A 27,090-nucleotide genomic window follows, 5' to 3' on the forward strand; every position below is an offset into this window, starting at 1 on the left:
CTTGTGTCCTTGGACGACCTCGGTATCTTACCAACACTATAATACGTCCAGGATGGGTGCACTTGCCCATATGTGTGTTTAGTGTTAGTAAATATCGTGTTTTATAAATTTAAAACTTGGCTAAAAAGTGTAAAAGGGCTTAAAATACATACCTAAAACATATACACACTTACGCACATCAACGATGCACGTATAAAGACTTCATGGCGTGCAATCCTGCAATGTATGATGGTAAAATTGATCCGATCGCATGCCAAAGATGGATTTCAAACATAGAAACGGTATTTATACGAAGTCGATGTGATAAGGAAGATCAGGTGATGTTCGCTACTGGCCAACTCACTCTTCAGGCGAAAGATTGGTGGGATGCGTATAGCAAGGAAATAGGGGAAGACAGACTCCAAATAATGACCTGGCAAGAATTTAAGGAACCCTTTATGAGATACCATTGCCCTCAGTCGGCTATTGATAAGATTCAGGAAGATTTCTTGCACCTCCGACAGAAAAATGAGTCAATAAATGAAATATCAAACATCTTCCTGGATAAGATGAAGTTTTGTGGAGATTTCGTGAAGACTGAAAGGATGAAGATCAATCGTTTCTACGGGGTATTAAAGGCGGAATTTAGGGAATTCGTCACTCCCTCGAAATGTGAGACCCTTGATGAACTTATCAATCTGGCACGAGATAGAGAAATTGAAATCAAGAGACAGGAAGAACGCGGTGAAAAGAGATCAAGTGAAAAGGGTGCAAGTTCGAGTCCATCTAAAAAGGGAAAGTTTCAAGATCAAGGGAGGAAGGAAAAGTCGAAAGGTGGAATTACTCCTTGCAAGACTTGTGGAAAACTCCATACTGGAGAGTGTCTGTTAGGCAAAAAGGGGTGCTACAAATGCGGTAAGGAGGGGCATTCGTCTTATCAATGCCCAAATAACCCGAAGACATGTTTCAATTGTTTTGAAAGGGGGCACGTTAAATCAGAATGCCCAAAACTTCAGCAAGAATCGAAAACGGAAGATAAGAGGCAAGAGGGTTCTAGGACTAAAGGAAGGATGTTCCAAATCACATCCGAAGAAGCCAAGTCCCATCCGAATGTGGTCTCAGGTATCTTTCTATTAAACTCCATACCGGTTTATGTTTTATTTGATACCGGAGCCACTATGTCGCTTATTTCAAACGAAATTGTACAACATCCTTCATTTAAGGTTGAATGAATGTCGATTCCCTTAGAAGTAGAAATAGCCGATAGCAAAAATTATTTGTTGAACGATATATGTAGGAGTTGTAAATTAACCATCGAAGATGAGGAGTTTGACATCGATCTTATACCTATGATTTTAGGGGAATTTAAAGTAATAGTGGGTATGGATTGGATGTCCCAAAACCACGCGAAGATAAATTGTGAAACCAAAACAATACTTATCCAATCTCCAAGTGGAAGGCGATTAAATATACAAGGCGAAAGAAAGGTGGAAGCGGAGCTATGTACCCTCGTTCAAGCCATTAAGTATGTGCTCAATGGGAGTAGGGCATATTTAGCTTACGTGGTAGATACTCAACAAGGTTCCCCGAAGCTTGAAGATGTCGAAATTGTGAACGAATTTCCAGATGTATTTCCGGAAGAATTGCCGGGGCTCCCTCCCGAGCGAGAAGTAGAATTTCGAATCGAATTGAATCCGGGTGCGAAACCGGTTGCGAAGGCTCCCTATAGGTTGGCTCCCACTGAGATGCGGGAATTAATGACACAATTGCAAGATCTTCTTGATAAGGGTTTCATATGCCCAAGTGTGTCGCCTTGGGGAGCACCTGTCTTATTTGTTAAAAAGAAAGACGGGTCGATGCGCATGTGCATCGACTATAGAGAATTAAATAAGCTGACCATAAAGAACCTGTAACAACCCGCACCTTCGTGCGTTGTTACTACTTGATGCACTCGTTACGCCTAGCACCAGAAATTCGGATAATAGTGTAACTATATCAGATATATCGCTAAATTGAAGTATAATCGAATAATTACGCATATTCTATCGCTATTACAAACCTATTTTCATAAATTATAACACTCACGATGATGTTGAGTGAGGGCTAAATCTACCCTCCTCGATAACCGTGAGGTGTCAAAACGTAAACAAGCAACACTAACAAAGACTATCGGGTGAGTACCATGTCTCCAGCCATCGTGACGATGACGGCAACACGAGCAAGTAGTGCCCCGATAATCATTGTCGCACATCACATCGAAGAACGCACCCGAAGGCACGCGTAACTCGATCATCGCACCAAATAATTGGTTATATAGATACGTATATACGGCCCTTTTGTGGTTAATTATAATAAACAAATAAATAACAATATAAAAATACATGAAAACGTGGTCCAAACTACCGCAACGCACCAAAAACGAGGATCGAAAGGCTTCCGTACGGATGGGCCAGCCAAACGGCTGGGCCAGTCGATCGAACGGACCAGCCGAATGGCTGGGCCGCCTGATCGAACGGGCCAGCCGATCGGACAGGCCAGCCAACCGGCTGGGCCACCCGATCGAACGGGCCAGCCGATCGGCTGGGCCGGCCGATCGGATAGGCCAGCCGATCGGTTGGGCCGGCCGATCGAGCGGGCCAACCGATCCAGCCCACTTTTTCTCCTTTTCCCTCCTCCCTTGCCTATAAATACCCCTCATTCACCCCAAACACTTGTTGTTACTGCTGCTGCTCGACCAAGACGTTCCAGCCCCTTAATCTCTCGATTTCTCGCGATTCTTGTAAGTTTTCAACCCAAATCTTGTACTTCCTTGATCTATATGCATTCTTTCATCTTTCTACCTTTCGATTTTCGACTTTTAACCATGAAATCAACGGATTTGGAGTGTTCTAGGGTGATGTCACCATGGAGTTCTTCAAGAGTGATGTCATCCCATGAAGAACAACTCAGATCCGAATGGTTTCCATACGATTTTACATAAATCTCGTCTAAATCTATGTTTTCCAATCAAGAAATTATAGATTGAGATGTTCTAGAGTGATGTCATCATAAAGTTCTTATGAACTTCAAGTGTTGGCCTCATTCCACCAAGAACAACTCAGATCTAAGAAATTCCGCAAGTATAATCAAGGTTTTCACATCAGATCTACTCATAACCTCGAATAAAAGGATTGAAGGATGGTTTTCCAACTTTCTTTCAACTCTTTTACTCTCAAAATACTTAAAAACGGTAGAACCTGAGCTTGTACCGACCTTCTACTCATTCTTAGTGTCGTGTTGGGCAAGGATCTGATTCCTACCGAAGAGACAACCCATTTCGGGTTAAACACGGAAAAACCGCCAATAACGGCCAGTTCTGATGGAACGGGGTGATTCCCGGCCGTTAGAACAGGTCGGAATTGATGGGATTTCAGTTGTTCAACACGTCACAACGGCGTCTTGACCAAAACCAACGAAAAACACGCGAAAATAGTCGAAAAACAGCTGGACAGGCTGGCCGATCGAGCAGCCTAGTCGATCGAGCGGTCTAGTCGATCGGCCAGGCTAGCCGATCGGACGGGCTGGCCGATCGGGCAGCCCACTCGATCGAGCTGACCATCCGATCGAACAGCCTATCCGATCGGACGGCCCATCCGAATGGGCCAACTTTCGACCTAACTATCGTCCAATTTCGTGTATTCCGATACCATTTAGCGCGTAATCCAATACTCATGTAATCAGTCTGAAATCAGGGCATTCTCAGGCATCATCCCGTCAATCCAACCAAATACGCACTGTGAGTATACTTGACCCCTTTTATCGAATTTTGGGTGTAACATACGTTCCTTATAAATCGAACTTATCGAACGGATGATTCAAATTGTCAATTTATCACTTGCGAATAACTGCTTGCATAGATATACGTGATGCTAGTTGCATGTATGCTAGGACTTATACTCGTGACGTCCCACCACGACTAGTATAGTACTATTGCGCCCGACGGGGTCTAGTTATGCCATCGAAGAATGTAAAACCCGTGAGGATCTATCAATGATATCAAACCTTAACTTGTGAAAGCGCGGAAATCAATCACAAGTTGATTCAAGAATATAATCTAATAAACAAGATGAAAGTAATAATCAAATCACAAACCGATAACTTGCATTCAATGGCTTGGCAATGACTGATACAAGAAATCGTAAGGAACTCGGTTCCTCTACTAGATGTCGCCCCCAACTCTAAACCAAATCAACAACCTCAAACAATGAGGTAAATGTTGTTTAAATACAAAACCAACTGGGCTGAAATCTAAGCCCATGCGACACCCACCATACTAGCCCAAACCAAACATAATTAACCCAAAACATAAGAACTAAACAAGTACATAATCAACCCCTAAACTATGCTAACCTTCATGAATAAACCTTCGGGTTCCAACAATCTCCCCCTAGGTTTATGCATGAAGGTTCTTCTGACTTCAATTGCCTTGATCACCACCACTTATACGATCTTTATATCCACCGAATCCCTTCTTTTGAATATGCAGAACAGAAGCTACAGCAGACGTCCAACCCTTAGCAATTTCTTCATATTTCTCTGTAGCTCTGATTTGATTGCTTGCCAACACTTCCAGATCTTCAACCGCAAGATTCAACAAGTCAATTTGATCTACCAAACAATAACTTGCATCTCCATCACAAACAATCACCGCTTGCCCAAGACGTTCATCGTATGCCCAAAAGTGTAATGTCTTCAGTGCTCCTTTGGGAATCTTTCTTACCAACGGAATTGTTTTCTCTTTATCTGTAGCTGGCCAATGCACAATCTTCATACGTTTGTTTGTGTAAGGATCTCTAATCCCTTTAGCCGGTTTAACAATGGAGTCTGCCGTACGCATCGAGGGAAAACCTCTAGCAACCTCCCTCTTCAATCTCTCAAAGAACGCATATCCAGGACCACCAGGCTTATCATCCACATAAGGAGCATTAGACAAGTCTGTCAAATCCACCTTAGTGAAAGACTGAAACTGTCCTGAACGTTTGTACCACTCGACAGGTCCAACTTTTCTTTTGATCCACCATCTCTTGCGATCATGATCATATCCCCAGCTAACTACACCAGAACGATTACCAACTTTATCATAGAGAGTTTCACCAACATCCATTAAATGATGAGTTGCATGAGCATCTTCATCATCTGGATTTGCATTCTTGTTCTTCAAGATCACTAACTCTCTTTTCTTTTTCAACCTTTCTGCCTTCTCTCTGTCTGCAACTGAATCTGTAACTCTTGTGAAATATTTTTCCATTGCAGCACTTCTTTCAGCATCATCCTTAGCAATAGCTTTTCTTCTGTTTTCAACATCAGTTGGATCAGAAAATTCTTGCCCAAACTTCTTTTCCAACTTTCCTCGTAAATCATAAACAATGTTGAATAACAAGCTAACGTCTCCTTGAAGTTGTTCAATCTGTTGATCTTTCTTTACAATAGTGTCTTCAAGTTGAATAATCTTTGCATCTTTATGAATCGAATCTTGCTCAAGCACAACCATTCGTTTCTTCATATCTCTCATGCTGATAAATTCATCTTCATGACTTGAATCACTATCAAATGGCATTCTTAGTGGTTCTTCAGGCCTTTTACCACTAGAACTGCCAGGTTCTTCATGAACAATTCCAGAAGGTCCAGCATCAACAATTCCAGAGGGCCCAGCTTCATTGTGAACTTCAACATTGGGCCCAGTTTCTTTTTGAACTTCAACATCCATCGTAGCTATATCATCTCCTTGAGCACCAGCGTCAAAATCAAACATATTCTCTGCAGTGGTGATAGTATCACTAACATTCTTTTCAAAATCGAAGTCATACAAACCTTCGTCATCATCAGCAAAGTTCACAGATTGATCTTTTCCTTGTTCAACAAACATTCCAGGTCTAGGATCCCTCCTTTTCCTTTTTAATGGAATGGAATCAGAATCCTTTGGGCTTTCAACAGGCTCTTCAGTTGATACTGACAGATCGGAAGGAGGATTTCCCATCTTGTCAGTTACTGACTTTATTAGCATAGCCAAACTTTCAGCAGAAATCACTAGATTAATCGTAGAAACAGCATCAGCATTAACTTCAGGAGGAAGTTCTATGTCATCATCAGAGTTACACATTATCTCAACACCTTCATCGTTAGAGTTAATTGTAATACGCTCTGGTTCAGGCTCACCTTCAACTGTCCTTGGAATATCATGTTCTTCAGCAACAATAGCACGTGCAGTTACAGATCGTGCCATCACTGGATTCTCACCAATATCTTCCGTCTCTGCAAACTGACCAAATTTCTCCAATTCGATCAACCCTTCAAACTTTTTCTCGGTTCCTTTCTTCGTAGTGAGAGCACCAAAACATGAAGGACCCATAGGCTTTAACTCCAACGTATTACCAGATCTCTTCAATTCAGGATAACGCTCATTCAAAATCATCTACACAAATCTTGGATACATAAGAAATTTATCCTTCCGAAGCCCAATTGCATTTCTATTCATTGCTTCCAAGATATATCTAGAATAATTAAACGGCTCGTTTGTAATCACACATATCAATGCAGCAGTCTGTGTGGTATTCAACTGATCAATTCCCCCTCTATTTTCTGTCATGCACAAAAGAAACATGTGCAGTAATAGACGCCAGTAAGGATGCACAAACTTCTTAACCAGGGGAGGAAACTTTCCTTCATAACTTAAACGAGGCAAGATTGCTTCCACGGTTCCAGCAAGAAGTTCTATAGGATCTGTTTCCTGATCATTAAACTTCAACACATCTCTAATAATCTGCTCAGTCACTATAACTTTCGTCTTTTCAATCTCAGCAACTATAGCTCCTTTTCCTTCAACGATTTCAACTTTAGCAGTCTTCCAAAAGTCTTGAATAAGGCTTTCATAAACAACTGGATTCTCACGTAGAGCATGAACAATCCTGCATGTATTTAGGCCTTTTATCAACGACGTATACAGCTGCTTGTGCTTCACTGGTGGAGGTGCTAAGTATCCAACTTGATTATGAGAAGATATAAACTTTAAATCCATTTTCTGCACACAACACAAATCACATAAGTTTCCAACTACTGATATAACAGTGATAAAAATAAAAATCAAAACAAACACTGTTACTATTCACTCGAGACCATGAGTCGCAACCAAAAGGTCTCGAGTCGAAACCATGAGTCGCAACCAGCAGATTATGAGTCGCAATCATGAGTCGCAACAAACAAAATTGAGTCGCAACCATGAGTCGCAATCTTGATGTTGCGACTCGTAACCACTGGTTTCGAGTCCTAAGTGTTTTTGATTGCGAGTCAAAACTTCATCGGAAACATCATCGGAAACTTCAAATCCTCATCGGAATCTTCAAAAATTCATCGGAATCTTCAAAAATTCATCGGAATCTTCAACAAAAATTCATATTTTCCTGCAAAACTTGAATGATGACGTCATTATACCTTGATGATTAACAAAGCAGATTGCGAGTCGCAATCGGAAACCAGTCGGAACAGTTGATGATTGCCGGAGTCTTGAGAGAAAAGGAGAGAAGTGATTGCGAGTGAACAAGGTTATGACTCGTATTCTTCCTTTTATACTCAAACTGTTTTCATGGGCCCATGTCTTATGGGCTTGGGCCTTATGAACTTGGGCTCAAAACAGATTTATCAATAAATATTTTAAAAACCATTTCAAAATCTGATTTAGTAAAAACAATCCATTAAACCTTTTGAGCAATGTTTGCAAAATAAAACCTAAAAAAAATTAAATAATAAAATATTATTTACAAAAAAAATAAATCAGGAAATTTGCATAGATACTCAGGGATCAAATCACAAGGTTTCGGGCTTGACTTCACTTATCAACACTGATCTACTACAGGATGATCTAGACAACTGCCAGTATATTTGTCCTCTTAAACTCATCTCCCTAGACCTTTTCCATATAACTGCCTGTATCTCATTTTATCATGTTTTGATATTTTTAATAATGAACACCCAAACAAATACTAATCAAATCCTGGAATTATGCACAGCTCACTCTATCATGCAAGCAGTTTCCCTACCACATATTTCACAAGTCCAATCCAAATTTCTGAAATCTTAACTAGGAATAGGTTGAGAAGAGAACAGAATAGATCCTTTTTCAGAGATGGTATAATATACAGATCAAACGAGTTTTCTCAATTTGATATAGGTTTCATGGGTTTCTTTTGGGCACTTGAGGGCCTCTTTCGGGTGTTAATTGATCTACAGATCGACAACGTACAGCTAGGTCAGCATGTATCTAGATGCAACAGAAGCTGTAGTTGCCTAGCACCTCCAGGTCAGCATGTATCTGGATGCAGCAGAGGAGGTACACGACTTTTTCAGATAAGATTTCAGAATCAGATCAAAATTGTGTGTATCGGGAAAAAACATACAGACATTCAAATAGACATGAGCTAATTCCAAGTGATTTTCTTTTCTGAGGTCATGTACTAGTTTAGTTCTGAACAGAAACAGCTAATGTTTCCAATCTTAAGGATAGAGCCTACCAACACATCATACTAGAGTCAAACTTTTTCGATACTGGTCTTACATGAGTCAGCCCTCGACCATAATGTGAAAATTCATTTCATTTCCCAGTCCAGCCACACTTCCTTTTGTACTTCTTTTTGTATTTTTCAATTTTTTAATGTTTTTGTATTTTTCGATTTTTCTCCCCCTAAATTTGTGCATAAATAAAAACTACCTAAGAATAGAAAACTTTATGAACAAATTTACCTACGAAAAACAAAAACATGCTCAATCAGTAAAACGGATCATTTTTAGAAAATCCACAAGCACTCTGAATTTCGAGCTGCTGACAGGTTTAGTGAACAAATCGGCAGCATTTGCATCTGTGTCGATTTGTTCAAGAGTAATAAGACCTCTGTCAAAACAGTCTCGAATAAAATGAACTTTAATATCAATGTGCTTGGTTTTGGAGTGGAAAACAGGATTTCGAACAATTTGTATTGCAGCATCATTATCACAGTAAATAGTAGTGTTAAGATAAGTCAAACCATAATCCTGCAATTGATGTTGCATCCACACCACTTGAGAGCAAGAAGCAGAAGCAGCAACATACTCGGCTTCAGCTGTAGATATCGCCACTGTTTGTTGTTTCTTGCATTGCCAAGAAATGAGCCGATCACCCAAAAATTGGCATCCCGCAGATGTAGATTTCCTGTCACTGTCAGTACCTCCAAAATTGCTATCAGAGAAAGCAAACAAGTCAAAATTGGAATCCCTCGGATACCACAGACCAAACCGAGGTCGGCCTTTAAGATACCGAAAGATCCTTTTAACAGCAGTAAGGTGAGAAGTTTTAGGATTAGCCTGATAGCGTGCACAGTTGCAAACAGCAAACATGATGTCCGGACGGCTAGCTGTGAGATACATCAATGACCCGATCATGGACCTATATTGACGTTGATTGACAGACTCTCCTTCTTCATCTTCAGTCAATAGTGGTCTCTCTGCCATAGGTGTTTCAGCAGGCTTTGCGTCTGTGAATTTAAATTTTGCCAGCACATCATCCACATACTTCCCTTGATGAATAAGAATTCCTTGCGAACTCTGCTTGACTTGTAGACCCAAAAACAGTGTCATCTCCCCCAGAGCACTCATTTCAAACTTCTTCTTCATAACTCTCTCGAACTCCTTGCAAAGATCCTCACTTGTAGATCCGAAAATGATATCATCAACATAGATTTGAACCAAGATTTGATCACGTCCTACTTTCTTGATGAACAGAGTCTGGTCTATGGTGCCACGCGTATACCCATGAGCCAACAGATGCTCTGTTAGTGTGGCATACCAAGCTCGAGGAGCCTGGTGTAACCCGTACAGTGCCTTGTCTAGCTTGTAAGCGTACTCAGGATGGTCTGGATGCACAAACCCTGGCGGCTGCTCGACAAAAATTTCTTCCTTCACATCTCCATAGAGAAACGCGGTCTTGACATCCATCTGATAAACAGTGAATCCCATGTATGACGCGTAAGCCAAAAAGATCCGGATGGCTTCAAGTCGTGCAACCGGAGAATATACTTCATCATAATCCAGTCCTTCAATTTGTCTAAATCCCTAAACCACCAGCCTTGCTTTGTTTCGAACGATGACTCCTGCCGAATCCTGCTTGTTTCGAAATACCCATCTAGTTCCAAGCTTACGTTTTCCTGCTGGCAACTTGACGAGCTTCCATACTCCAAGTTTTTCAAACTGGTTCAGCTCTTCGTGCATAGCATCTACCCAGCCAGGTTCCTGCAAAGCTATATCAATAGTTTTAGGTTCGATTTGAGAAAGATAACAAGAATATAAGCAAGTATTAATGGTTCCTGATTGACTCCTGGTCAAAATTCCTGCATTTACAGGACCAATCACATTCTCGATTGGGTGATTGCGTTGAACGCTCGTAGGTATGGCCAAATCAGGTGCAATCTCCTCTTCAGTGGTGGTGTTGCTAGACTCCCCCTCATTAGGTGTTGTAGTAGTGTGAACTACAGGAGAAGTGACAATACAATCCTCAGGAATTGGTTCAGGAAACAAAGCAGAGTCACTAGTTGATGCACCCTCAGGGGATCGATTGACCATCGGAGTTGGTGTAGGATGTTGCGTAAACACCATTCCCGGTGGATCAATGGTATGATGCCTCACGTTGTCTTGCATCTGATCTTCGTCTTCTGTATCGTCAAACGACAATGGTTGTTTGGGAATAGACACACCTGCAACTGAAACATCACTTGACAAAATGTTAAATGATTTAAACAGAGCAGAATAATCGTATAACCAATCTGGACCAACTCTAGCGTCCGTAGCATTCTCTTCAAGCCATTCAATGTTGCACGACTCGACGACCTTTTTAGTTACTTTATTGTATACCCTATAAGCAGAGCCTTTAGCATATCCAACAAAGTAACATTCGTCACCTTTGACTTCAAACTTTCCGTTGGAGTCCATTAGTAATAATACACATGGACAACCAAAGATACGAAAGTGTGAAACCGAAGGTTTATGTCCTTCCAAAATCTCATAAGGGGTTTTCATGTGACGTTTGTTTACTAAAGCATGATTCTGGATATAACAAGCCGTGCTAACAGCCTCGGCCCAAAAGAAGCTAGGAAGCTTTGAATCAGCCAGCATAGTACGCGCAGCTTCAATGAGAGTACGATTCCTTCTTTCAGCCACTCCATTTTGTTGTGGAGTTCGAGGCGCACTGTACTGACGATCGATTCCCTTATTAATGCAGAAAGTATCCAAAGTAACATTCTTGAATTCTGTCCCATTGTCTGATCGAATAACCTTCACCTTAGTACTCGCTTGATTTTCAGCCAAAGTAATGAATTGTTTTACCAAGACAGCAGTTTCATTTTTGTGGCTGAGAAAATACACCCAAGTGTAGCGAGAGTAATCATCGACGATCACCAGACAATAAGCTTTCTTCCCAATACTCAGCACATTCACTGGACCAAAAAGATCCATGTGAAGTAGTTCGAGTACAGCTTTTGTCGAGGGCACTGGTTTAGTCTTATGAGGTTTTCGATGAGCTTTCCCTTTCGCACAAGCAACACATTTCTCCACCAACATGAAGTCCTTGATTGGAAGATCACGTACCAGTTGACCTTTAGCTAGACGGTTCAGATTTTTCATATTCACATGCCCAAGTCGACGATGCCACAGCAGACCATCATGCTCCGAAATTTTTGAGAATAGACAAGTGATCTCTTCACACGGTTTCTTGTTCATATCAATGACGTAAGCATTTCCTTTCCTTTCAGCTGTCATCAAGAACCAGTCTTCTGGAATAACAATCCCAGGCTTAAGAACATGACATCCCTTCTTCGTGAAATGAACTGAATTTCCTCGATCACAGATCTGCGAAATACTTAACAGATTGTGTTTCAGTTCTGGAACATAATTAACATTCTCAAAGCTTAAGACACCGTTTTGAACAGTTCCTTTTAACGTGATTCTGCCTGACTCTCCTCCCGCAAATGAGACATATCCACCATTAAACTCTTTGACATTTACCAGTTGGGATAAGTCTCCTGTCATGTGCCTGGAACAGCCACTATCCATGTACCAGAGGCGCACGGTAGTCCTCCACAGCTGTTCCTGCACGATAAGCGGGATTAGTTAGATTTAGGAACCCAGCCCATAGTGGATCTGGGTTTTCCTTGAGCATCGATATACGTCACCTTCTGCCAAACTAAATTATCTTTATTCAGAAATTTTGAAACATTTCTGTTGGCGACATTTTGATGATATGATTTCATTGAATTGGATTGCATGCCATTAGCTTTAGGTTTCCAAAACTGTCTTGACCAGTTAGAATTGAAATTTTCAAAAACGTTACCAAAAGAATTACTTCGATTACGCTGAAAATTTGCTTGTCTATTCTGATATTGATTATAGCGTTTGGCTGCATTCCAATCCTGATCAGAAGGTCTAGTCCTGTGATAGTTGTTCTTCATTGTCTTAGTCTTTGCAGACTTCATGGACTCCGAACAGTGATATCGATTAGACGTGACCTTCTGATTTCGCCCTGATGTTTTCTTGTTCGGTGTTCTTGGGAGTTTACCACAATTTCTGGCAATGTGACCAGCAATTCCACAGTTAAAACATGTTTGACGTTTCACATTTTGAATATTTTTAACATTTTGACTCTGTTTGCTTGATTTCGTGTGATTCGATGTTTTAGTTTTCTGAGCATGTTTGACTTGTGGTTTTTCTTTAGACAAATTTTCTTCTAATGATTTCTCTTTTAGATCAGCACCCTTTTCATTGTTACTTAAACTTGATTCCGAATTTGAACATGTATGAGTTTCATCCAAATGCGTTTTATCAGGGGATTTATCATCTGAAACTGATTCAGGTTCACTTCCCGAACAAGGAGAAGTCTCAACAATATGCTCTTCCTCAATGCATTTGTCATGTGAAACTGATTCAGGTTCCTTTTCTGAGCCCGAAGAAGTTTCATCAACATGCATTTCCTCAGAGCATTTATCTTGTGACACAGATTCAGGTTCATTGTTTAACACAGTTTCCAATGGGGTCCCACTAGATTCAACATTAGGGACACCCACTGAGACAGATTCAGAAGAATAATCAGGATACACTTGATTTTCTTGAGAAGTCGTTTCAGTGGTTTCACTGAATGCATCCTGAGGGACCTCACCTGTAACATTTTCACAAGCTGAAACATTAGAGATGTTAGTATCACAAGCATTAGCTGAAAAACAATCATCACCACACTTATTGTTCAAATCATCCACACAAACATTATCAGTTTTGCCCAAAACAACAGGCTCACAAGACGAAACATAAGCAGAAAACGACGCAAACAAAGAACTAGTAAAAGCAATGTCAGACTCAGTTGGTTCAGAATAATGTTCAAAATATGGTTCAGAAACATTTGAAATAACGACTGGTTCACTCCCATGAACATCACCACACTTTACTTCAGAGCTATCATCTGCACATGACAATGAAACGTTAGGATCAATTGTGCCTTTAGGAACAAAATTCAATGGTGAAGACTTTTGTGGCTCAACATGTCTGTTATGAACAGACGATTTGTTGTTATGTGAACCATAGGTCATTTTACTTTCGTTCAGTATCTCCTCCTCAGTCATTGGTAAATAAGTGTAATTATCATTGTACGGAGGAGGAGTCTGATGATAACCCAATCCTGACCCTTTCTTTTTAGAATATGCTAATTGTTGATCACACAAATTTTTGACTAATTTACTGGATGAATCGAATTTTTTAATGTTTAACTGATTAATTTGGTATTTATCCCTAACATTCTCCAGTTCTGTAGTCACCTCACACAGTTTTTCTTTGACTATCATGAGTTGGGCCGTAGCTACACTAACATCGTCCTTGAGTTGAACGATGTCCTTACGCTGAGCTTCGATTTTCTCTTTGAAAAGTTTTTCGTTTTTCGTCAAAGTGAAATTTTTTCGTTTAATTTCATTATAATCTTCGATTAGCTCAGCGTTGTGAATTCTATAAGCCTCAACTCGTTCCCTACATTCAGGAGTGCAGAAAACAGAAATTACCTCTTCTTTCGTGAGACCTTTGACAGGTGCTGACAGGATTTGAGTTTGAGTCATGAATGCAAAATCATCAGCTGCAGTCTCTTCCTCTGACTTAGGGCTATGTTCGCTTGAAGTCATGAAAGCAATGTTGGATGTAGCAGTTTGATTTTCTGGAGCTGATATGTTCAGACGCTCAATTTCTGAAGACCAATCAAAGTTGACGTTGGGCTGCACCACCAGTGCTTGAGCTAATCCTTGCGGCTGTGGACTTCCAGATGCGGCAGTATCTGCTATACTTGTAGTGGTCACAAGAGCTCTTTCTCGATTAGGAGTTGCAGGTTGAGCAGGAGTTGCAGGAGTTTGATCTCTGTTTACAAGTGGCTTCGGGCAGTTTCGAGCATAGTGTCCTTCCTCATGACAGTTGAAACAACGAAGATTGAAGGGTACTTTAGCAGCTCCATTCCATGCATTTCCCCACCTGTTTTTACCTGTTCTTTTCACAAACTTTTGGGCTCTGAAAGCTGCCATTGCCATCTGCCAGGTGATGTCCATTTCTTCAACATCATCTGGATGAATCTGTGTCAGATCATCAGGACTCCACTTTGGTGGATCAAGCTTTCCTGTAATGAAAGCATTCAAACAGTTGATCACTGAAGCTGCTATATCCAGTTTTTCCTTCGATTGATTTGCGAAGAAGGCCATCATTTCGTTGTTTGCAGCGGAGGCAGAAGTAGGAGCACCAGTAGAGACATTTCCAGCATTTTGAGTTGAAGCAGGAGAAGCTGGAGAAACGACTTGATTTGAGGATCCAGATGAGTGCACCTTTGCTGAAGTTGGAGAGGCGGATGAAGTATTGCGAAACATCTGAAAGCCTCCTTGAGACAATAAGGCTGTGTTGCTGTTGTTGGAGGAGGCAGGAGCAATGGAGAAACCAGCAGCTAGCATACTGTTCTTGTAATTTGTTTCTCTTTGCTTATCATCCAGTTCGCATGCCTTAATGTGAGAGATCATCTCTGACAGAGTGCATCTAGCTAGGTCTTTTGTCTTCTTGATCATAGCAACATGATGATCCCAACTCTTTGGTAGTGCATTGAGAAGTTGTCGATTTGAGGATGCATTTGTTGTATGAATTTCTTCCATCTGCATTTGAGTGACTAGCTTCACGAATCTCTGAATCTGATTGTCTATCGTTTCACCATAAATATGGTTGAAATTGTTGAAGTTTTGTTGCAGCAAATTTCTTCGGCTCTCTTTCATGTCTTCGTTTCCTTCATATACCTCGATCAGAGAATCCCACAATTCTTTGGCAGATTTGCAGGTGCGAAAACCAATAGCAATATCAGGACCCAAACCCATGGTTAAGTAGGAAAGAGCTCGATCATCTTCTTCAACAATGAGCAAATCATCTTCAGTGTACTTATCTCGAGGCTTCTTTATTTTGACATCTGGTTCTGTGGGGCTTTCCATCATAATCTCCCTAGGTCCTCTCAAAATGCTTCGCCATAGCTTGTAATCCTTAACCTTCAGATGCTGTTCAAAGCGCCACTTCCACTCGGGAAAGTCATTAGCATCAGTTAACCTAGGAATGCGTGTTGTAGTTCCAAGCTTTGAGTCCAATTCTTGTTGTTGATTAAGGGCGGACAGTTCACTGTTGTTAGATGACATGATTAATTAATCAGTTAATTAATTAATTAATTTTGTTTTAAGTCCAAAAGTCAACAGTCCAAAAGTCCGTAAATCAGTGTCGTTGCGAGTAGTAACAGCTGAGGTTGCGAGTCAAATCTACTGTGGTTGCGAGTCGTAACTGCAGAGGTTGCGAGTCAAATCTACTGTGGTTGCGAGTCGTAACTGCAGAGGTTGCGAGTCGTAACTAAAACAGAATGAGCCGAAACCAGTGATGGTTGCGAGTCGCAATTGAAACAGGATGAACCGAAACCAGTGATGGTAGCGAGTCGTAACTGGAACGTGATGAGCCGCAACTAGATGGTTGCGAGTCGAAACCTGCAAAAGAATAAACGATAAGATCTGTTTACTCGCAATCCCGATTTTTCAGCACTTCCAAAATTCAAAGATATTGTAATCTTTGAATCTGTTGACCACCAACTTCCTGAAAATTCAGCAAACACCTTTTCCAGAAATCAACAAACCAAAATCAGTATTATTTCGATGAATCTGTCAAGAACAGATTAAATATATCGCTGTAAAACACTCAACAAAACAGATCAGTAGCATAAATGATTCTTGAATCCGAATGATATCAAAACCGAGCCCTTGAATGGCTTCAATGGCTCTGATACCAATTGTAAAACCCGTAAGGATCTATCAATGATATCAAACCTTAACTTGTGAAAGCGCGGAAATCAATCACAAGTTGATTCAAGAATATAATCTAATAAACAAGATGAAAGTAATAATCAAATCACAAACCGATAACTTGCATTCAATGGCTTGGCAATGACTGATACAAGAAATCGTAAGGAACTCGGTTCCTCTACTAGATGTCGCCCCCAACTCTAAACCAAATCAACAACCTCAAACAATGAGGTAAATGTTGTTTAAATACAAAACCAACTGGGCCGAAATCTAAGCCCATGCGACACCCACCATACTAGCCCAAACCAAACATAATTAACCCAAAACATAAGAACTAAACAAGTACATAATCAACCCCTAAACTATGCTAACCTTCATGAATAAACCTTCGGGTTCCAACAAAGAATCGAGCATCGAGGACTTAGCTGGTAGTATCAGTTTTGTGAGTATATATGTCGTGTATTACGTTTATGCATGTGGAAATTCACAGCACTTTTAAGCTATTATTCTAGTACATATCAAACCTGTATACTCGCCAATACTTTTGTATTGACGTTATTTTAACCTATGTTGCAGGTCTAGTTGAAGTCTACATCAAATCAAGCTAGGAAGTCTAGAAACTCACCAAAAATCTAGGTTGTCGGATTTGAATTGTTCGAGAGGACAAGAAATCTGTGATGACTTATGTGATTGTATTATTTGTTAGTATGGGATAACGAATGTAATAAATATTATCGCAATATAGTTGTTATGGATTCTTTTGAGCAATCTGATTCGCCTAGTGCCGCGCCCGATGATTCCGCCATCGGTTGGGGTGTGACAGAACCGCTACCCTTTACCTAGAATTGACGACCTTTTTGATCAATTACAAGGGGCGAGTTGGTTCTCCAAGATAGACCTGCGTTCGGTGTACCATCAAGTTAGAGTACGGGGAGAAGATATTCCAAAGACCGCGTTTAGAACCCGTTATGGGCATTATGAATTTCTAGTCATGTCGTTCGGATTGATGAATGCGCCGGTTGCGTTTATGGATCTTATGACCCGGGTATGCCGACCTATGTTAGATAAATCTATGATCGTGTTCATAGACGATATTCTAGTTTACTCGCGAAGCAAAGCCGAGCATGCAAGGCACTTGCGTGAAGTACTTGAAGTTCTCCGCAAGGAGAAAGTCTACGCAAAATTCTCAAAATGCGCCTTTTGGCTCAGAGAAGTGCAGTTTCTGGGGCATGTGATCAATTCAGAGGGTGTCTTAGTAGATCTTCAAAAATTGATGCCGTAATGAAGTGGGTTTCCCCGAAAAATCCAACTGAAATAAGAAGTTTTCTAGGCCTCGCGGGATACTACAGACGGTTCATACAGGATTTCTCGAAGATAGCTTTACCCTTAACCAGACTGACGAGAAAGAAAGAAAAGTTTGTATGGGGTAAAGAACAGGAAGAGGCCTTTCGTATATTAAAGGAGAAATTGTTGAGTCCTCCGGTCTTGACTTTGCCAGATGGGACTGAAGATCTGGTTTTTTATTCAGACGCTTCACAGCAGGGTTTAGGTTGTGTTTTGATGCAAAGGGGAAGAGTTATTGCATATGCTTCGCGACAACTAAAGCCTCACGAGGTAAACTACCCAACACATGATCTGGAATTGGCAGCGGTAGTGTTCGCCTTAAAGATCTGGAGACACTACCTGTATGGTACGAAATGTACAATTTACTCGGATCATAAAAGCCTCAAGTATTTCTTTGAACAGAAAGACTTGAATATGAGGCAACGAAGATTGTTAGAACTGATTAAAGACTATGATTGCAATATCCTTTATCACCCGGGAAAAGCGAATGTGGTGGCGGATGCACTAAGCCGAAAAGAGACTCCACCTTCAATTCGTGTGAGATCCATGAAGACGATAGTTACACAACGTTTGCTTGAAATGATACGGGATTCCCAAATAAAGTCGCTAGGAGCGGAAGATTTAAAGAAAGAAAGGTTAAAAGGTGTGGTCGATAAGCTAGAAGAAAACTCGACCGGACTCAAGACGAGGTTCGACCGAATTTGGATACCACGTTTCTGCGAAGTCAAGACTGCGTTACTTGAAGAAGCTCATAAGTCACGATATTCGGTCCACCCCGGGGCTACAAAGATGTATCGGGACTTGAAGGCCAATTATTGGTGGCCGGGCATGAAACGCGATATCGTCAAATATGTCGCAAAATGCTTAACATGCTCCCAAGTGAAAGCGGAACATCAAAAGCCCTTCGGAGAATCACAACCTTTGGAGATACCGGTATGGAAGTGGGAGGAACTAACAATGGATTTAGTAACCAAGCTTCCTAGAACGAAAAAGGGGCATGATACAATATGGGTAATCGTAGACCGACTTACGAAAAGTGCTCACTTTCTACCCGTCAAAGAAGCTTACTCTTCCGAGAAAATGGCGGAAATTTACATGAACGAGATTATATCTCGACACGGGGTGCCCGTGTCAATTGTCTCGGATCGGGACACTAGATTTACTTCTCGTTACTGGCAAAAGTTCCACGAGAGTGTGGGTACAAAATTACACATAAGTACCGCTTACTACCCTCAAACTGATGGCCAGTCAGAAAGAACCATTCAAACACTTGTTGATATGCTGAGGGCGTGTGCCTTAGATTTTGGGGGAAGTTGGGATGACCATTTACCACTAGTGGAATTTTCTTATAATAATAGTTACCATAGTGGTATTCAAATGGCACCTTACGAACTACTATACGGGAGAAAATGTAAAACTCCCGTATGTTGGGGTGAAGTGGGGCAAAGGGAGCTCGCACCAAGTGATTTAATAGCAGTAACAAATGAAAAGATTGAATTTATTAGAGCTCGATTGAAAGCAGCCCAGGATCGACAAAAAGCTTATGCAGACAAGAGAAGGCGTCCTATTGAATTTCGGGTCGGAGATTATGTTCTATTGAAAGTATCACCATGGAAGGGCATAATCCATTTTCGCAAACGGGGTAAGTTAGGTCCTCGTTATATCGGACCGTTTAAAATATTGGCTCGAGTTGGAAAAGTTGCATATCGATTAGAATTACCGCCTACTCTAGACGGGATTCACAATACCTTCCACGTATCACAATTGAGAAAGTGTCTTGCGGATGAAACATCATTAGTACCTCTCGATGATGTCGAGTTAGACCAAGGATTGAACTATGTTGAAAGACCAATAGCCATTAAAGACGTCAAGGTGAAGAATCTCCTCAACAAAGCTGTTAGACAGGTGTTGGTGCAATGGCAGCACCGAAAGGGGTCGGAACTTACGTGGGAATCAAAAGATGATATGCGAAGATACTACCCTTTTCTCTTCGGTATGTCAATATTTAAATTCATTATGTGCCTAGGTTTCGGGGACGAAACCTCTTTTAAGGGGGGTAGACTTGTAACACCCCAAAATATGCTATTCATTTATGCTACTTTAAGTGTATAATTTGTAAGAATTAACCAAGTTAAAAGAATGTGATATTAGTTAATAAAAAAGAAAGTTAGTGTGATAATTATCAACACTTATAACCATAGGGGCTGAACTTGTAATTTGTGATAAAAGCTTTATTATTCTAGAAAATTCACAAAAACAAACACACTGGTGTGTGTTGTTGTTCGACCAGAAGCAGAGACCAAGGGGAAAACCCTAACTTTCAGAGATTCTCAAGATTAGGAAGAAACTGAGAGCCCAAACCAATGCTAGAACCCCAAATTTTCAACCATCTAAGCTTGAACATCAAAAGGTAAGTCGAAAATCCTGTTTTGGTGAGTGGTGGGAAGTGGGTTTTAACCCAAACGTGAAATTAGGTGAAATTCTTGTGCAATTGTAAGTTAGGAACTCATAATAGATTGAGAATTTTGTTTGATTTCGATTATTTGAAAGGGTTAGGGTTTATACCCATTTGTTGTAAGACTTTGATGAACATGATGATTTCTATAATATGCTTACAATTGTGAATTAATGCATGATCTTATATGTGATAGGGAAATTAGATGAGTTAGCATAGAATGAAAGAAAGATATGAATTTAACCGATTTTTGTTAGACTAGAAAGTAAACAAAGTAGAATCCATGCTATGAATACTTGTACATTATGCTTGTAAAACCAATTGGGGTGTCCCAGTTGGCCAGTCCCACCTCTACTCTTCACAGAGACCCGGGTTCGAGTCCAGGCAGGGGGTATTCTGCCACCTTCTTCCCAGAGGGAAACGGACTCAGCTCGGGATGGGGTATTAACCGCCAGGCAGCATTGGGACGTTGCTAGCTTGTGGAGTGGGATCACTCCAGCGGCCGGGAGGTCCGTGCAATAACCCCCCCTACATTATGCTTGTAAATATAATGCCCACCAAGTGTTTGATAAAATGCTTAAGAGATGATTATATGTGTAGTATGAAAAGAAAATGCTGAAATGATTTGAATTTGACTAAGTAAGCAAACGAATGTTATAATGTAGGCGTGAAGGAAGAAAGCACGAACACTGGTAGAGCGGAAGGTGTACAAGATGGAGGTATGTTCCGTTGCATACAAAACTTTACTTAAATTTTGTTAATAATTATGTCGAACAACCCTTGTTACAATGATTACGGTGATTAGTAAATAGATAGCAAATCCCTAGTGGATTTGGTTATGCTAACGAAGGTTACAATAAGCTATGCAAGTCGACCGGTTCGAGTCGAACCATGTCGAGTAAGATTATGGTACCATCCGTTCACAAATGCAATAACGAATGTATGAAGTTCAATCCGTTATACGGATAGAACGAAAGGTTTATGTTGAAAGCAATTAACCCGATGTTACCGGGTCGTAAGCGGAATGCATGAATCTCTTTATGAGAGTACATGTCTTACCCATTTAAATGGGTAAATCGAATGCTTAACAGTAATGATTGTATATAAACAAATGCGACTATAAAGTGGTATCGTAAGCAAAATAAGTAATAGACTAACTTTCTAAAGCTTGTTGTTTAATGTAGGTAAATCCTCGACTTAGGCGATTGGACGGCTTGGAACGTGCACACTTGACCTATGCCCGCCTCACGCTTCCGTTACAAATTATTTTGATATGGGTTAAAGTTTTGGTTATATGTACTTAAACTTATGTAGTATGTCGATGTCCTTGTCGTTGGGTTGAAACTTAGTAATTGTAGTCTTGTCGTGTTCAATGTAAACCTTGTCCGTCTTTGGGTTTTGTCAAAAATGTTAAATGTTGGAGTTTGTTTGTGTAAAACAGGTAATAGTGGTTTTAAACGAATGGGTCATGCCGAAATTTCCAAAAAATTTCCCTATATATTATACTAGTTAACTACGTAAGGTTCGGGGCGTATCATACTGCACGTCGTTTGTATAGAATGAAGTATCTGGTGCAACACCATCTATGACATCGTCGAATAGATTCAAGGACATAAGGTGCTGTTTGTTTTTGAAGAGGTAAAAAGTCTGCAGTCTGCGGACCACATCTGCAGGCATCTGCAGAAGAAGAGGTGGACCAAAGGTCTGCAGTCTGCAAGGAGAAGAGTGTTTGTTTTTTTTACTTATACAAAAACCTCTTCTCACAATACACACACAACACACAACACTCCTCTCTTTCTCTCTCTGCCTTCATCCCTGCTGCCATTGTTGCAAGATCCGACCTCCAGCGACTATCTCTCGCTGTTGATGTTGAGCCGCTGCCATGAACCTCGAACCAGCTGCTGCTCTTTCTCTCTCTCTCCTCGGTCCCCTTCTCTTCCATCGTTTCTCTCTCTCTCTCGTCTCTATGTCCCGTCGCCGCCGCCACCAGATAGTGGTGGTGGTCGGTCGTTTTGTTGAACAAGGGAGGAGGTGGGTGTGGTAAGGCTGTCTTCAGGATATCGGAGAAGGGAGGAGAATAGGGGTTTGTTTGGGTGTGTATAGTGGTAGCTGGAGATGGTCGCCGGAGGTCGGTTCTTGGTCTCCGGAAACTCGATTGGACAGGAGAGGGAGAGGTTTCGGGTGACCGTGATGTGGTGGATCTGGGTGGTGGAAGTTGAAGAGGAGAGGAGAGCAGAGAAGAGGTTTGAAGACATGGGTATAAGTCTGCTTGGTGAAGAGGTGAGGCAGAGGTAAAAGGTCCGCAGATCTTCAAGAAAACAAACAAGCAGCAGGACCCTTATGTCTGCACGCGTCTGCGCGACGCAGACATAAGTGCTCAGAAGAGCTTTTACCCAAAAAAACAAACACCACCTAAAACTGCAATGTCATTGTTCATACCAGCCATGCCAAAGTACGCATGCCAAATCCATAAATCTTGTGAAGTGACCGCTTGTAATATTAGGGTAGGACCATCGTGGTCACCACGATGATGTTGCCCTTTCCAAGCGGTTTGACATGCCCCCCATTCCTCAGTGCATGCAATCAAGACTACCCAACATTCCAGGAAACCCGTGTATGCGCTGATGGCCTCGTATAGAAGTGGAACGTCGGCTGCGGTTGGCATCCTCAAATATCGTCTCCTGTACAGAGAGATTACACCTAATAAATTATTGCTAATTAAAAAATAATAACGACGTAAATAAAAATAATAAATATTAGTGTTAATAAAAATTACCTTCACAAAAATTTTTCAAGAGACTCACGATACATTCTTGACGACATCCTTAAATACTCATTCCACGCATCACTCGTTGTGCCGTAAGCTAGTTGCCTAATTGCTGCTGTACACTTTTGTAGTCCAGAGAAACCAACTTTGCGACTTGCACTTACCCTTTGCGTGAAAAAAGGGGATTCGCCCGCAAGATCATTGGAAATTTTAACGAATAGTCGTCGGCTCATACGAAACCTACGCTTAAACTGAACATCATCGTACAAAGGAGTTTCACAAAAATAATCTTGCACTAGACGTTCATGAGCAGCTAACCGATTCTGTTCAATAGGCGGTTGTCTGGTACGCGATGCAGAGGATTCGGCTTCTTCTCGCAAATAATTAATCGCCTCCTGTGTCATGGCAATAACCATATCGTCAAGAACACCGTCGGATGAGGAGCTCGAAGAAGACATTTTTTAGTTGTGATTGGTGTGTGTTTTAGTTATGATTGGTGTGTGTTTTGGTTGTGATTGGTGAGTTTTTTAGTTCAGGATAGGTTAATATATATAATAAAATAAGAAAAAGGTTTTTTTTTTTAATAATGGACCGTTTGACAACGGTCATTTTGACCATTCTTCCTCGTTCAATGCGTTTCCAGCCCGTTATCATCTTGGCGAGAGTTGTATGGCGCCCCGACATAACGCCGGGGGTGTGGTCCGATAGCGCCGTGGGGCGCTATAGATGCCCAGCTGGCTTGGGTGGCGCCCCCACACCCTCCAGCCTTAGAAACAACATCCCTATTCCCTATGATAAATGTATGGTTTGTCTACGTCTCTCAGACCGGCCTAATAGCTTTGTTATAAGGGGAGTGGGGGTGGTCACTAGTGATAGAAATTCCATCACTCACAATATCCAATCAAGTTCCACCATGTTATCAACCATTATTTCATCACTCACAACCTTTTTAGTGGCGGTGGTCATCACTCGCAACACCCAACAATAAACCCTCACACCCCTCACATGTTCCATCACTCAAACCTTATAACGCGTGAATTTTATCACGCCAATAATATATCACGCGTTAACAATGTTGGTGACGGAGGAAATTCACCAAATTTCACGCGTTAATTTTGGGTATCACGGAACTATAATTTGCCACCCCCACCGCCCTAAGTGAGAAACTGGGTATAGTGGTTGTTTTGCTCCTTTTGTTTGATCCAATGCCCATAATGGCATAATCTAGTATCAGGGTTAATTTTAAGAGAAAATCGTTAAAATCAAAATTATAGCTCATATGAAAGAGTGTGGGTTTAAGACTCGACTCGTCTATAGATGTGTGTTGGAGCGTACAACACGTACGGTCTATTTCACGTACGGTCTATTTAAGACATTTCCGTCCATATCTTATGTGTTTATTAACTTCAAAATATACTTGAATAGTTGAATAGAAATTCAGGTATATCGCATCAAGTGGTAAAAATGCAAACTAAGTTACCATTGTGAACTTATATTACATATGGCGTTGAAAGAAAAAAGTTGAGAGCACTTAAATGGGGCATTTAGAACTGCCCGGTACAAGTAGTCAACGAATAAGGTAAATTTCAAATTCAAATCACATTCATGTTAAATTTCATTAAAACCCCTTTTAGTTAATAATTTGACAATAAGGTTACAAGCTATGGTTTGAAGGTGGTAGGGGGCCCATTACGTCACGTATACACCACATCAATAAAGGAGCTCTATTGTCTTTCCGCAATAGCTAGCATGGTATGAGATGAAGCCCACTTTTTCCTATTCTCACAAATGACACAAGATCTCGCTATTGTTCGCTATTGCCTTGGCTAGCATACAATTACCACCCCCCCCCCCCCAATATCTAGCATGGTATGATGGGGGAGGGGTGCCATTGATGGATATAAAAAAGCAGAGGTGGCATGGGCAATGGTGTCTCATACCCTGCAACCTAAAAGTTAAGTTACTTCTTTGATAATTTTTATAGTCATATGACCATTCAATGTCTTTTATAAATCCATGTCGATTTTTGTGTCTTCAAGGTAATTACATTTTTTAATCATAAAAATCTGTTAAAAAATTACTTGACATAACCAATATAACTAATAAGATCATGTAACACAATTTTTATTAGACACGTGATCTTTAAAACTCTTAAAGACAGAAGCCAATAACTTGTAGAAAGCAGATTCAAATACAAAATTTCCCCAAAACTCACACTTACTTTATTGCAAGCAAACTTAACCCACTAGATAATTCAATGGAACCAACCGATTGTTTTAAAATTTTGTCACAAAAAGTTGGTAACATTTCAATTTCATTGGTTTGGATTTGGTCAAAACAAAGAATTAGTAAGTCTCATTCATCGTGACATTTTAACTTACAATAAAATTTGACCCAGTTCAGAAATTGACATCTACATAATCATTGGTTTATACGTTTCTCTAGTCTCAACTTGTGGGATAATTTATCTCACCATGTTTTCCAAATAATCATAAAAAAATCAACTAAACAATATAAATATTCTAGTTAGTTAGAAGATTATCCAAAAACGATAAAACATGTTTTTATACTATTATACTATTATTTATACTCAATAATTAATATTTTTACGAGGAGATTCTCTCGTGTGATAGTGGCAGGAATTCAGTTTTGGTCAGTATCGGTTCAGTTTGATTCGACACCGGTAGGTACCAGCACTCGGTATAGCAACCGAAATGGGAACAAAAATAAAAATAAAATTAAAGTCATAATACACTCAAATGAATATCTACAATCTACGTGCTTTTTTACATCGATCGAATATCATATAAAACAAATATTGGTATCGGTTCGGATAACACTGATGTCGATCTTAGTTCGGTTCGTCACATTACAGCTTACGATACCAAAAAAAGACCATACTTGGAATACAATTCCGCTTTCAACAAAACTTATACAAAATAAACAATAAACTAAAGACACATGCCTTACATGCGTATTCAGTTGGTTTACACGTCTCTCTCGGTCTCAACACAATTTCTACGATTTTAGATGTGAAGTGTGAACTAGATTAGACAAATATTAATTAATTTAAGAAGTATTTAAAAAGAAAAATTCATGTTTCTTCTAGAAACATATAAAAACTTATACATATATTGCATTCTCTTTCCTTTAAAAATTAAAAATATTTATATTTAATATTTGTTATCATAGATTTAACGATGTCAATTGTCAACTACACGTTATGATCATTAACAATCCCAAATAAGTGTCTCAAAACTTGAATCTTTTGTCACCTGGTCGTATAAACCATCCACGTCAGACACATCCCACGAAACCGGCATCCAACCATCCACCGAGTCAACTACCGATTTAGTCAACGAGTCACACGAGTCCACACCCTCCAAACTCGGCAACTCAATGATCTCACCGAGTTCATCACCCGGGCTTACTAATATTGACCCATCTTCATCGGCTTCGGCTTGAAACACAAACCCATGAGCCGACGGCTTCGGCGTTGGCTCGGCTGAGAAAGAACATTCCAAACTAAGCTCATGCATTGTGGCGGCTTTGGCGGCTGCGGCTTGGACGTCATGTGGCGAGGCAGAAGCCGGGCGTGGCAACAAGTGTTTGAGTTGAGGAAAGTTTAGTATCGCGGCGTTTCCTTTGATGGATAAGGCGGCTACGTCGTGCGCTCTAGCGGCCATTTCTGGCGTGGAGAATGTGCCGAGCCATATGCGGGACTTTTTGCGTGGTTGGCGAATCTCGGACACCCATTTGCCCCAACTACGCTTTCGAACCCCGCGGTACATTGGAGGGTGACTCGCCTTCGATGGAGTCGGGTTCGGGCGGGTTTTGGTGACGGAAGTTGGATCGGATTGTGCCATTTGTGGTAGGAGCAAAGTTTGAAAGGAGTAAATATATATAGATGTAGTATGAACTTATGAAGTGAGGGGTTTAGTGCATATTGACTATTTATAGACATTGGTGATCCTTAACCTACTTTTTTTTCTATTAAATAATTATCATTTAAACCGAGACATAGGCAGACTAGCATAGCTTTTTACAACAAAATATCACACGTAAATACAATATTATATTGATTTTAATATATAGGGATATCTAGCAAATGTAATTTAAAATCTTAGCACATATAGTTAGCTAGCACAATCTCAACACAA

At 40.6% G+C, this 27,090-nt stretch overlaps 3 protein-coding genes across 3 annotated transcripts; 1 reads left to right on the forward strand and 2 right to left on the reverse strand.

Moving 5' to 3' along the window:
- Positions 1 to 203: 203 nt before the first annotated feature.
- On the forward strand, positions 204 to 1,211 carry LOC110883313. The gene has a single exon (XM_022131103.1). The coding sequence runs from the start codon at positions 204 to 206 to the stop codon at positions 1,209 to 1,211; it is 1,008 nt and encodes a 335-aa protein (XP_021986795.1).
- Positions 1,212 to 22,552: 21,341 nt separating this feature from the next.
- On the reverse strand, positions 22,553 to 23,388 carry LOC110883311. The gene is made up of 2 exons (XM_022131102.1): positions 22,968 to 23,388; positions 22,553 to 22,863 (listed from the first exon to the last, which is right to left on the reverse strand). Exons 1-2 carry the CDS (start codon positions 23,386 to 23,388, stop codon positions 22,553 to 22,555), a joined length of 732 nt encoding a protein of 243 aa, XP_021986794.1.
- A 2,621-nt stretch (positions 23,389 to 26,009) lies between these two features.
- LOC110883504 (ethylene-responsive transcription factor TINY) lies at positions 26,010 to 26,839 on the reverse strand. Its single transcript, XM_022131236.2, has one exon. It carries the CDS (start codon positions 26,794 to 26,796, stop codon positions 26,161 to 26,163), a length of 636 nt encoding a protein of 211 aa, XP_021986928.1. The 5' UTR covers positions 26,797 to 26,839; the 3' UTR covers positions 26,010 to 26,160.
- Between the last annotated feature and the right edge of the window lie 251 nt (positions 26,840 to 27,090).

The sequence above is a fragment of the Helianthus annuus genome, chromosome 10 (genome assembly GCF_002127325.2).
Source record: "Helianthus annuus cultivar XRQ/B chromosome 10, HanXRQr2.0-SUNRISE, whole genome shotgun sequence".
Taxonomy (NCBI): domain Eukaryota; kingdom Viridiplantae; phylum Streptophyta; class Magnoliopsida; order Asterales; family Asteraceae; genus Helianthus; species Helianthus annuus.